The sequence below is a fragment of the Crotalus tigris genome, unplaced genomic scaffold (genome assembly GCF_016545835.1).
Source record: "Crotalus tigris isolate CLP2741 ecotype Arizona unplaced genomic scaffold, ASM1654583v1 scf7180000020075.792833, whole genome shotgun sequence".
Classification (NCBI taxonomy): Eukaryota; Metazoa; Chordata; class Lepidosauria; order Squamata; family Viperidae; genus Crotalus; species Crotalus tigris.
Window position 1 is genome coordinate 91,479 of NW_024097847.1, and position 13,307 is coordinate 104,785.

General features: G+C 37.4%; 2 protein-coding genes across 4 annotated transcripts in view; both read left to right on the forward strand.

The window, feature by feature from the left end:
* ITK (IL2 inducible T cell kinase) overlaps window positions 1-3,835 on the forward strand; it is a 49,949-nt gene extending 46,114 nt beyond the window's left edge. Inside the window, exons 16-17 of the mRNA XM_039365502.1 lie at window positions 1,676-1,833; window positions 2,562-3,835. Coding sequence (XP_039221436.1) covers window positions 1,676-1,833; window positions 2,562-2,633 — 230 coding nt within the window. The 3' untranslated portion in view covers window positions 2,634-3,835. The remainder of the gene's footprint in view (window positions 1-1,675; window positions 1,834-2,561) is intronic.
* Window positions 3,836-5,264: 1,429 nt separating this feature from the next.
* Window positions 5,265-13,307, forward strand: part of CYFIP2 (cytoplasmic FMR1 interacting protein 2) — a 64,362-nt gene continuing 56,319 nt past the window's right edge. For 2 of the 3 annotated variants that reach the window (XM_039365478.1, XM_039365477.1), the window contains exon 1: window positions 5,265-5,451. The gene's annotated coding sequence lies outside the window, so the exon portion shown is untranslated. The remainder of the gene's footprint in view (window positions 5,452-13,307) is intronic. The other variant, XM_039365476.1, reaches the window with a different exon arrangement.

Sequence of the window (13,307 nt, forward strand, 5' to 3'; positions counted from 1 at the left end):
CTAACATGAGAGGGTCTTGTAAATACAGAATATCTTCTTCAGTATCTTGGATGTTGATATCTACTGTATATTGTACAGAATCTCAATATACTCCTTCTATTTTTGTTTGACTTTTTTGGAATCAGTTACTGTCTGTTCATTAGTGTCTTTTATCACATCATTTCAAGTTGGAAACTCTTGAATTCAGAGATTTTTTGGGGAAGGCTTTCCTTGTTTTTTCATGCCTGTTTACACAGTGCCTTTATAGATATTGTTGCAATGTAGCTTCTTGTCTCTTCTAACAGTTTTCTGAAACTCTTTGTTAAGTTTCTTCTGAAATCTTTGTCTTTCTTGGTTGAGCTTCTCTTCTCTTCTTGGCAATTTCCATTGTTTATTCTGATAACTGGCTTGATTCCTTTCTTTTCTTTTTCTTTCTTCTTTCCTTCTTTTTTTTGTTTCTTTGTCTTTGGCAGTTTCTTTTCACATTCATTCTTAACAACATCTTCAAATTCATTCCACAATTCCTATGGTTCCTTATTGGTGAGATGCAGCACGTCAAAGTGATTCCTAATGTTCTTCTTGAAAATGTTGGATATATGGTCAAGATCATATCATGGAAACTGGTTGGCTTTCTGCTTCCACTTTAGCTTAACTTGGAACTTGAATGTTACCTGCAAAGATTGTAAATGCAAGGACTGTCCAAAGTTAATTTTTCATCAGTGTGGTAATTTGAAAGAGTTGCTAAAGAAGTCAGTTGCTAAACGAGGACTAGCTGTAGTATAGTCTCCTGACTGAAAGTGTTGATTTGCTGATACATAAAATGTCTATGTGTAAGCGATTCATTTGATTCTTCACTGTGTGGAGCTTTTCTATGTTTATGCTTCTTACATTTTATGCTCCCATTGTAATTCTATCTTTGTAGCTTCAGATTTTCTTTTCTTCCATGGAAGCATCCTGAAGGCTTTAATTTAGTCATTAGTACCTTGAAAGATCCACAGCTCTTCCTCAATAGTGTGTTGAGTGCCATTTGACCTGAGGGGGCCATCATTCAGCACTATATTGTTTTTCACATTATAATGTTTATCCTTGTGGTTTTTTGGTGAAATGCACAAGTAGTTTGATAATTGCCTTTTCCTGCCAGTGTGAAATGATGTCACTAAACTGATCATCTGCTTCTAGCATCTTCCTCTATCACCACTGCCCAATAGAGAGGTCTGCTTGTTTTAGCAGGCAGCTGGGATGACCACCATATCTTAGAGGACCCTGTGAGGATTATATTCTCTTGACATACATTTCTGTCATTCTTCACTCATCCCACCTGCCTCTGCTGCCACAATACACAGAACAGCAGGATTAGGGAGGAGGGGGAGTGTAGTAATAGTAACTGACAGTGAACAAACAACATATGACTATATACTCAAAAGCAAACTCATAATCTGTTGACAATCTGGAGCCTGCTATTATTATTTCAATAGGATGACTAAGCAATGTGCATCCTTAAATCTTAATTTAGGAGAAAGTTCCTTTAAACTTAATGAAACTTCCTCTAGTTATCTATAGGATTACATTGTGAATCTCACTGAAAAAATGACTATTTTAAGCAATGGATCAAAACATTAAGATATTTGAGCGAAAGACGGAATGGAGGACATTATTATGCTATTCTTCATGAATTATGTGTCTTGTCTTATTTTAGGAGTATTGATGTGGGAGGTATTCTCTGAAGGCAAAACTCCTTACGAGAATCGGACAAATGCTGATGTGGTAGAAGAAGTCAGTGCTGGCCTCCGATTGTATAAACCCAGACTTGCTTCCAATACCATTTATAATCTTATGCAACATTGTTGGAATGAGGTTAGTACACCCTATTTCATGCAAAAAGATGTAAGAATGAAGTAATATATTCTCTATTGAGTCATCCAACTCTTGATGATTTGATGGACCTGACTGTAAAGTCAGTAGAGAAAAGGTTTCTCACAAAATGGCATTTTTTTACTTTCTATTATCTATCTATTAAGGATATAACTAAGTTGTTATCTGGAAGTTTTATTATTGAAAAAAATGTAATTATTCAACTACACATACTCTAACTAAGATATAGGGGCCATATAAATGTTACTACTTATTTTATTAAATTACAAGTATCTGTGATCACTTATCAAGAGTTTCTGTCAATGGGGAAATCTAAAAAGAAGCAAATATTCATCTTTAACATGGAATGTGGGATTTTAAAAAAAACATTATTTAGAATGGCTTATTTTACCTTTGGATTTTAAATTATACTTATTTAAGAATAGGGTTAAATATCTTTCTTGTAAAGTTGGACCATTCATCTAGTAGCATAATTCTTTGTTATGAATTTCCCTTCCGACTTCCTATCAGTTACAAATGGCTTCACCTCCAGAAGGGAGGAAATTATCAATACATTTGCTACTGGAGAACACCATTATAGTCTCTTGAATTCATCAATGTGCAGTATTCATCTAAAATGTTATTTTGTTATAGACTTTTTTCATAATTGCCATTCTAATGCACTCACAAGTTAGCACTTAATTATCTTTTCTTGTTTTTTTCTTCTTCAGAAGCAAAACGACAGACCACCTTTTTCTCACCTGCTCTACCATCTCAATGAAATTTCTGAATCTGATCTTTAAGAATGAGTGGATTTGAAAAGATATGAAAAACATACATTTTTGTAATCATTATATCTTGAAGAAGTAACAAACTGCGACTGAGATACTAAGAAGACTCTTGGCCTTTTGAGAAAATTGAGAACCAAGAAAGTGGACAGTTCAAGATACAGGGAAGTAGTCTGATGTGCTGTTGAGAGAGAGAGAGAGAGAGAGAGAGAGAGAGAGAGAGAGAGAGAGAGAGAGAGAGAGAGAGAATGGAATAGACTTCTTTGATTTTCATTCTAATTTGGCTGCAGTGAAATAAATCCTTGCATCTTTCATTCACTGATTCTATAATTACACTATTATGGACAGATTCAGGAAATACAGCTGAATCTATTATCTGAGATTTCTTAAGCTAAAGTTATTGATTTGCTTTTTGTCAGTTGAAACGTTGCCATGAATATATATATAGGCGTCCACTTATTTTTTGTGGAATTGCCCCAAATATAAAGATTGCTTTTATACAGTTATTCTGAACTATTCTTATGAAACTCACTCTGATCTGTTTGTGACTGCAAGTGTAATTCTTTATTTTTGTCAGGAATATATTGAACATATTTTTAACCATTCCTTTAAAAATAAGCACTATGTAACTTTGCTTAGTGTAAATCACTTATGGGGCTGAAATATAGCTGAATTCATCTTCTCTGGGGTTTGCTACATCTTACTCTTTCAAGGAGGAGAAAACTATTGGAGATTGTAGACTATATAAAATTTTGTATTTCTGAATTAACATTTATTTTCCACCACTCATACATATCAACACACAATAAAAGGAATAAATTACAATAATGTTTATAAAACATTAACATTCCAAATAAATAATGCTGTAAAGGGTGCTTCTCAGGCATTCAGCTTCAGTTTCTCAGTCACAGACCCTGAGCTTGAAGAAATATTGACCTTTAGATGGAAAAGTAAATTGTTCCAGAAATAGTCTGATGTATTGAAAGGGCAGATAAAAATAATGGAAGAATTCTGGCACATCTATATATTTTTGGATTTCGTGTTATAAAGGCCTGGATAACCACAGGGGAGCCAGTGATATAATGTGCATCATGATGTCATCAAGCAAAGTATAAATTGCATGTTTTGGACATGTTATTTCAGGGGGTCTTCAAACCTGGCCCTTTTATGACTTGTGGACTTCAACTCCCAGAATTCCTCAGCCAGCATGCCTGGCAGAGGAATTCTGGGAGTTGAAGTCCACAAGTCATAAAAGAGCCAAGTTTGAAGACCCCTGTGTTACTTGCTTAATGATGTCAAGGTGCCCATTTTATTATATATATCCAAAAAGTCCAATTACACTGTGCATTATTTTTCCAACTCTTAAATTATGAGTTAGTTCCTTGAAAGTATATTTGTAGTGATATCACAGCTTCATAAAATGTTATATTTATTAATGACTTTTTAGTGGCATCGAATTGATATATATAGCTGTGCCAAAGTGGTTTATTAAAGTCCTTCATTTATTAACCATTTAGGAGGGGATGTACAATTCTTTATCTTGGTTATTTTAGAGATCGTTTAAAATGATTGAACTCTATTTGAAAAGAATTGCTATTGACGGATTTTGTAGATAATTGCTGTATGGTTTATATTATGGTTATATTTTAAATGTGTTATCCACTTTGAGCATTGTTAAAATATTAAATATGTTTTTAAGCTAAGAAATAAACAATGGTGTTATATATATTTATAAAATGTGATGTAGATGTGCATCTAGAAGTCATCTGTATAACGTTTCCTTTAATTCTGTTAATGAATAATTCTAAAATAAGAATTTTAAAATAAATGACATGAATCCAAGCTATGTACCTAAAGTACACTTTTAATTAAAATATTCCTGGTTTATCTGTGTTACATCACTCATCCAGTTGCAATTCCAGTCATGTACTCAGAGAATTCTGTGTACAACCCACTGAGATAGTCCAACTTACCGAAATGTGTGCCTTTCTGGTACATTGAAATTCAGTTCCCATAAATTCCTTTCAAGTGGTTCCCCCTGTCCAGTACCCGGAGAGAGACTGTAGCTTCAAGGTTTTTTTCAAGCAGAGCTCTAGAATCGATTTCCTTCCAAAGTATTTATTGTAACACACTTACAGGAAGAGAAGATATTTAAGGAACAGGTTGAAGAAGAATTTGCATCAGTTTTAAAGAGGACAGTCCGTCCCTATTCCACATGTAAAACACAAGTTTGTTCAGTTTGGGAATGACAGATGCAACTCTGTTCTTTTATTTTTTTTTTAACTGAGGATGGGGATGCCCCAAGATTTTCCACTAGAATTAGATAATGGTGTGTGTGTGTGTGTGTGTGTGTGTGTGTGTGTGTGTGTGTGTGTGTGTGTGTGATTTTTTTTTTTTAAAAAAAGGAGAAATATGAATGAGTCCTTGTCTGATTAACAGGTGCGAACTGTTCATCGGGACAAGAGTGTGGCTTCTTGAGGGGTAAGCAGCCGGCGGACGGGCGGGCATGCAGGCTGGCTGGCAGGCAGGCGATGGAGAGGCAGGTTTCTTTCTCTCGGCGGGTGGGAATCATTTTAAAGCAAGAGCTCAGGAAGTCTACCCCGGCTACAGCCCGGTCGGCTCCTGCTCTGCGTGTGCGAGAAAGACACAAATAGATTCAAGCAGCAGCGATAGAGGGAGGGGGAGGAGGCGGCGGCTGTGGCGGCGGAGGTGGAGACTGCCGAGTGGTGGCAGCGGCGGCGTCGACGCTGTAGCATCCCTGCCTCCTTCTCCGCTGTAGCCACCGTTGAGCCCAACCGCAGAGGCCGGGTAAGCACCCTTCCTCTCACGCCAGGTAAGCCACGGGGCTCCTCGTTATTTGTACTCCCGGGAACCTCTTGGTTTCTCCTCGCCTCGGGCTCGGAGAGTCACCCTGGAGCATGAGGTGGGGGGCCGAGATTGCTGCTTCGGCGGCTGGCAAGCGTGAGTGTGTGCATTTGTCTGTGTGTGTGTGGGGGGGGGGTGTTGTTTGGGTTGATGAAAGGCAGAAGACCTGCAGATGCATGCAGGCGGGGGAGGGGGGGAGAGACGCTAAATCGAGGGGCAAAGGCGCAGGTGTAGCTTTGAGGAAGCGGGGCGCGGGAACCGAGACTCTCCCTCCATTCTCCGCCACCCACTCTTCATTTATCCGCCTCTGGCCTCTTCCACAATCTTTCCGATCGCTAGGCTTGGCGGCCTTGGGTGGGTTGACGGGTGCGAGGGAGGTGGAGGCGGCTGCCGCCAAGAGCTGGCGTTGACAGCTTGGCTGCTGCAGAGGCTGCCCCGATTCCAGCCCTTTTGCAACAGGCTCTTAAGAGACCCCGGCTGACGGGGGGGGGGAGGAATAAGGGGGGGCACAAGCAGGTGCGACTGTCATTCTGCTGGGAGAGCGGGCCCTGCTAGCCCCCTCGGGAAAGAGGATTTTACGAGCGATATCCCAGAATGCTTAGAAATACCTATGCTATGCATTGAGGCCTCCTTGTTTATAAGAGTGCATCAAGCAACTGCCATGTGATCAGCCTTTTTACTGATGTCTTGCGTGAAAAAAACACATGTGATCCAAGGCTGCGTTTTCCATGCCATGAAATGCTAATTGGATCTTTGTTAACACACACACACACACACACACACACACACCCAGATTGAATTAAGGGATGGCTTTGGGGATTAAATTAAATCTCACGCTGTTGGAGAAATCATTGCTATTTTAGTCTTTTCTTTCTTTCTTTCAAAATAAAAGTGTGATGCACAGGAATAAACATCTGGGAGGGCGTGAGTAGAAAATGCTCAAAGGAAATGGAATCACAGCAGGTGTATTTCTCAACTTGAAAATACAAAAGATGCTTGGGGTGGTTAAATATGCAAAAAAAGTGAAATTATCTAAGTCATGCTTATTTGGACTGTTTCTCTACCATCTTGTTCTTAATGGAGTCTTTAAAGAAAAGGTTAGTTAAAGGGGAATTTGGACTAGAATTTCAGGATTGGAAGCTGAAATGGGCTATAACAATTTATTATTTTTATGTGTCACCTAAATTCTATCCTTGAGGATACCTTAGGTATGCGGCAAACTTTTGTGCTATAAAGCCTGAGTGGGTTGGAAATTAGCTATTTGCTAGTGCCAGACAACAGTTAAATAAGGTTTGCAATGAATTGTACTGTCAATCATAGCTGAGATCTCTGAAATAAAAAGGGAAAAGGACATATAGAAAGGAATGGCCTTGTGCAGTTTCATTAGGCTGTTTTAAAGATTTTGGAGTTTTCAGGTAAAAAACATTGCTGTTAGTGAAACAGAAGGCCTCCTGAGCCATCTGTTGCTGTCACTATGGTGGCTCAGGGATTTCCCATCACAAAAATCTCAAGTAATGAAATTGATTTAACTACAGGAAATGGAAAGAGGCATGCAGAGATCTGACTTTATTCCTAGGCTATTTCATTAGAAGAAACATTAGACCTTTGTGGATAAAAAATATTTTTGACTGGTATAATAAAAGAAATCAGCTGACTTTAATCTACATTGAAATAAAGTTTCAGCTAACACCAGCATTCAAAGTAAAATAAATTCTCCAACCCAGTGGCCAAACAACCAATGATATTCTTCCAGATTAACACAATTAAACTTAATTTTCAGTGTGTGCATTTGGGTATGTACTGTATAAGTACCTTTTTCTTCAAACCTATCTTGCTTTCCTGGAATCTGTTATTTACCCATGAATGCTTTTCTTTAGCATGTGAGGCCCAGATCTATTCATATTTATTGAATTCAGGAAGACTTTCTTCTAAATAACTTTCTTTTTTTATTTTATTATGTTTTTGTCCTATTTTGTGACCAAGATGATATCCAAGGCTACTTACAATAATAAAAAGCAATCAGTAGGGCTCCAAATACAATTTTTACACTACAGTGAATAAAAAGTGGATGTAAAACTAAATTCCATTACAAGAACCAAAAAGTCAGCTTCATCTGTAGACTTTACACATTTATCAATAGTTGTTCATTGTGAAAAAACATTCATAAAAAGATGGGTTTCATATTAGGTCAAAAGTCACTGCTAAAAGTGGAAAGCCCTCCAGTGTGGCTCTAAGTGGGAATCAGAATCAATATGGAAAAATGTATATACCATAGCATGAAAAATACTATGTTACCGTATATGTTTATTACACAGACAAATGAAACTGTTTGGTGTACAGTCATTTTTTCTCAAGTTGTTTTCATAGAAGGTAAATTCATATAATGGGAACTTGCCATATGAAGATTCTAACTGTATAGAAATCAAAGTTACTTTGATAGGGCACAGAAAGAGGCCAATAGTAAATTTAAGATAAATTTTCATTGAATCCACTGTAAGGATATTCATTGTGCCAGATTGGATTGTTGTTATATATACTTCATTACTGTGCTTGCAGAATAATAAAGGACAGGACTGTGTTAAAAAAAAAAACTTATAGCTAACATTCAATGGAGGAGAAGCATCATAGAAAGATTAATTGATTTGGTTTAAATTGTATTAAACTGGGATTGGTTGGCAAATTGTATTAAATCGATTTAACCTTAGATTTGTTTTCTGCCTTCTTTGGAATGGCCTTGAGCAACAAAACTTGCTTTTCTGAATCAAACAGACCAAGATTATTCATAACAATTTGATTTTGTTTTACTTTCCTAAACCATAATCAAGACTAAACAATCTGCGTTCAAATATATAGTGAACCTTTTCATAATTTTTATTTTTTTTTGCTTATGCTGAAAAATTAAACAAGAGAAAAGTACAAGCAAATGACACATTAAAGACTTGATAGAGCAATTTTTAAAGGGAGAGGGGAAGAGAAAAAAAGGCCTGAGTATTATAATATAATTAAACATTCTTTTCCATCTTTTAGAAAAGGGGACAAATGGGAAAAAAAATGACAGTGAATAAGTCATAATAGTTATAGAAAGTAGATTTAAAAAAAATCAGAAAGTCAAAGGGGAAGCCAGCAGGAAAAGTTGCAAATAACTGGGGGTAAGTCTCCCCCAACAGCACATTGTAACCCAGCTCCCATGTGCTCATGCGGTGCCAGCTACTTGGGCACCCTGCACACCTTCCCTGACCCCTCTCACACTTACCCTTGCACCCTCTTCTACCTGGCAGCAACCACCAACCTGCCTGCAGGCCTGGAACTTACAATTTCCTGCTGGCTTCCCCACTGATTTTGGTTGAAAGAAACCGGCAGGAAATTGCCTCATATTTCAAATATTTCTTCTTCAAATGAAGAAAAATGTTTGCTCCCTGGAATTTGATAAAAGCCAAGTATTTGTTCTTGAAAATAATTAAGGAAATGGTAAATAGGGTTTTTGGACTGGGTCTGAGAGGTAGTGGGACCCAAAATGTGGCATGATGTGATTTAAGTGATAAAGAAATGATAAATGCATTTATTCAGTAGAAGCACACAATTCAAACTAAACATACTCAGTTACACTTCAAAGGTGAGTGACAAAGCCACAATAACCATCTATTCAGTAATAGTTAATTCAATAAGAATGAAAGCCACATAGCCTCCGGAGTTTATGAAAAGCTACATTTTAAATTAACTTGGTATGCTCCATTTAGAACAATAAAGTAAAAAAAAACAAAAACTATAAATATAGTAAATTCTAATCTGAAACAAGTGTGCACAAAATTACAGTCAAAGGAAGGAAATTGCATGTAAACTCTCCTGAGTTTGTTTGGAGAAGGAATATGGTTCTTTCAAGTAGATCAAGGGACAGCAACCTCTCTCAACCTCAGAGGCCATATCAGACAATAAAGCACAGGCATACACAGTTAAAATCAAAAAAAGGAAGTTGGTGGGGCAGTTTTAAATGTACCAAACCCTTCTTGATAAGTTCATCAAGATCACACAGTTATGAAAAGGGATGGGATTTTGACCATTCTGCTGCAATTGTCATCTTGTCTCTGCCCCACATTTGCTGCTGATGCCCCGGAAACTGACGAATTGGCATTCTTCTATGAGATCATGCAAGATTGGGAAGTCTTAGCTACAGAAGCCATGAATAGATAGATAGGTGGAATAGCTGATTACTTCTTCCATTTATATATTAACTTAGAATCTTTAAACTGAGAAATTAATTGTAAAAAATGGATTTGATGAAGTCTCTTTCTCTTTAATTATGTGGAACTTTAACAAAATTCCAAGTAACATCCATGTTTGTTTTTGTTAGACTTTCTTTTAGCAAATCAGAAATCATAAGGGAAAGAACAAATTCTAAAGACAAAATTGAGTTTCTAGGGACTGAGGAAGTTAGAACAGTTTCAGAAGAATTTAACCATCATATTTCTTGAAAAAGAAGTTTTCATTTGCTAGATTAGATTCAAGACTAGTTCCCATTTTAAACATATAGGTGACACTTCTATGCTGGGAATATCTGGGAATAAATCCTATGTGGCACTGTGATTTATTTTTAATTGAACATATAGTATTTAAGATAACCTATATATTCAATTTAAATTCCTGCAGTGTCTTCTCTGCTTTTCTGATTGCATCTTATATTTCAATATTATTATTCAAATCAGTAGAAAATTGATTTTATGATATCTTCTGATGTCACAATTTTGGATTGTTTGGTTAATACATATTAGTTCCACTTTCCTTCTGGTTTCCCATATTTTATTTCTCCATTGCTTGCCCTCCTATATGATAAGAAGCCTGGTGGCAACAAAAATTAGAGTGGAAACAATTTGTATCGAAATAAAACTGCCTGGATGATAGTAGCAATATAGTGCTTATGTCCATGAAAGATGTTTGGATTGGGAAGGATTGTTCTCTAGATCAGAAAAACTAATTGGTTGGTCTGGCTTTTAGAAAAAGTTTTGAGGTTTGCATGGTTATATCCCTGTCCTCAGCTAGTCACAGCTTTGTGAAGCAAGTCCTGTCCACATGTTACTTTTCCACTATATTGTGGATAAATGAGGCATTTTTGCAAACTAATGTGGCATTCAGCAAAAGCTGTCTGAGACCATTGTGCCTAGTTACCCTCCCCTCTGAACTGAGGGATGATGTTGAAGACTAGGACCTGTATTAAAATTGCTGAAATTCCGTCTTCTAAAATGGCTCACCAAAAGCCTCCTATTGTAGTTCCCATGGACCAAGGCAATGGGAATATGTCCCCCACCTCAATATTAGCTTCTTGTAATTCTCATACTCTCATACTCCCTTCCATCATTCTGTTTTGAGCAGTCCCTTAAAACTTCTGCATATCCCGTAACCTCCTCCTATTTTATCCATTACATAACCACCCTATTACACTTCCATCACACCATGCCATTTATCCTTCCTGCTCATTCAGGCAGTCACTCTGCTCCTATGACCAGGGTCTAAGGTATGTCCTGACTATTGTTGACTTTCCCCTTCAAGAAACCAACAAGTAAACTTCTCTTGGCAGTGAGTAGGTTTTCATCTAAATAACCTACTCACTGCCTTTTCACCTAAATAACTCCTCTAGGCTACAGAACTCACCTGGTGCACCTACCAGGTGCTTTTTCAAATTCTGTCTCTTTACTCTGACTGCTTTCTACTGATGCCACTACTCATCAGTCCTTCCTGGTGACTTGAACAGCAAATATACCTCCAGCAAAAAACTCTGTTGTGGTTGCTTGTGGCCTGGTGCTCATTCAATCGTCTATCATCTCACCAAGACTATTCTCTCATTGTTGTAATTCTTCCAACCCTCTCTCCAAAGACAGATGCCATGAATCAAGCCAAAGATCCCACTGTACATTATTCTTGCTCATCTTTCTTGCTGCTTGCCAGCCACAGACTGCATTTTTTAAAAATCCATTGCTCCCTTATTCTACCAGGTGTGTGAGGCAACTGTTAATCAATCTTTCATCTTAACTTCCTTTATCACTTCATGATCTTCATCCCACTGTCTATTTTCTATATGCATCTTTTCAACTTAGCTGCTTACCTATCTGCTCAATTTAATGAGAAGACGTGTAAACTATAAATAAATAAATGGAAAAACAAACATATAAATGTATACTTTCCTATTAGTCTGGCTACTTTGTACATGTGATTAAGTGAGCTGCAGTTTTAAGAATTTTGATTATAATTGTAAAATCTAATAGAAACTAAATTTAAAAAAAGAAAAAAGAGGAATAAACAGGAAGAAAAAAGGAAGAAGAAAGAGAAAAGTAAGAACATAATAAAGAAAAAAGAAATATATCAAGAAGTGAATTCCAACTTTCATTACAAGTATAAACAAATTTAGTCACTCTTCACTACCCACACTGACACTAAACAACACCAGTTCGATTGGAGCAACACAAAAATCATTGGCCATACTACCACCTGCCACACTTGTGAGTTCATCAAAGCCTTGCACTCCACAAGCAATTCCATCAACAAAAACATTGACCTACAAGCAGCCTACAAACCCCTCAGAATCCAAATCAACCACATAGCCAACCAGACACAGCACCGACCCGCAACCAACCCACCTAGGACATCCCCTCCCACCATCAGTTCACCTCCCAATGAATGGCTATCGGCTACGTTCCCCAATAAAATAATTTGGCAGGCTGTCTAATAAAACACCCAACCCTCTAACTGATAGGATGACCTTGGTTCCCACAGGACTCAGAATTGTTTAGACTAACAAAAATACTCCGCATCCCCTTCCCTTTCTTATGGCAACCTAGTACGAGCAAGATGGCTTCACCCAGGTTCATTGTAGAGTTGACACCTGACACCTCCCATCCCTAGCCCTCTTTTACTTACATTTTTAGTAGTTGCTCAGCAGGGAGGGGTGGAAACTTGCAGACAGCTCACCTTTGCTGCAGACAACTTGCAGCACCGTTTGCAGAATGGGACATTTGGCGGGCTCAGCAGGGCATAGACAGCCTGGACAATTCCTATTGGCTTTTGAAAGCCAATAGAATTAGACTCTATTCAAGAGAGTCTATTCTATTGGCTTTCAAAAGCCAATAAAATAAAAGGGAGTAGCACAGCTAAGGAAAAGGGGGAAAAATGGCAGACTGTGTTGTTTGGTGACCCCCATGAAATGGTCGTTCGACCCCAGATGGGGTCGCGACCCACCGGTTGAGAACCACTGCCCTAAACTCTGCTGAAGATGTTATCTAGCCTGGTAATGAAGAAGTTATCTAGCCTGATAACATTCAGAAACAATCCCACAAACTTGGAGAATGAACCTTCACCCTCATCCTACACCCCAGCTACTGATATTTGCCATTATTGCAAACTCTTCACTTTCTCTAAAGTTACAAACATTTATTTCATCATCCCATATCCCATTTCTTATTTATAAACAAATTTTCAGTCCTGGTGTCAGCAGAAAGTTGAAAAAGGATAACCAGAAGTAACAACACATATTGTTTTAACCTTGATCAAATAAACCAATTTTATATTCCTTTTTTTTAATTCCAATATTTATTTCATTCAAATATTGTTGTTTGATTTGCCTTCATTTCTTCTTTATTTCATTGCACAGAGTTCTTCAAAGCTTTCGCAAGACTCTTTTCTAAATCTAGTTGCAAAAAATATCCAGATTGCTCTTTTCGTTTATGATTTGTATTTACTTTCTAAATTTTAAAATATCAGCCAGTTTTTTTTAATCAAGTGAAACATCCTTTCCGAACCATTGTCTTGACCTATCACTTTCAAATCCACTTTCAATCC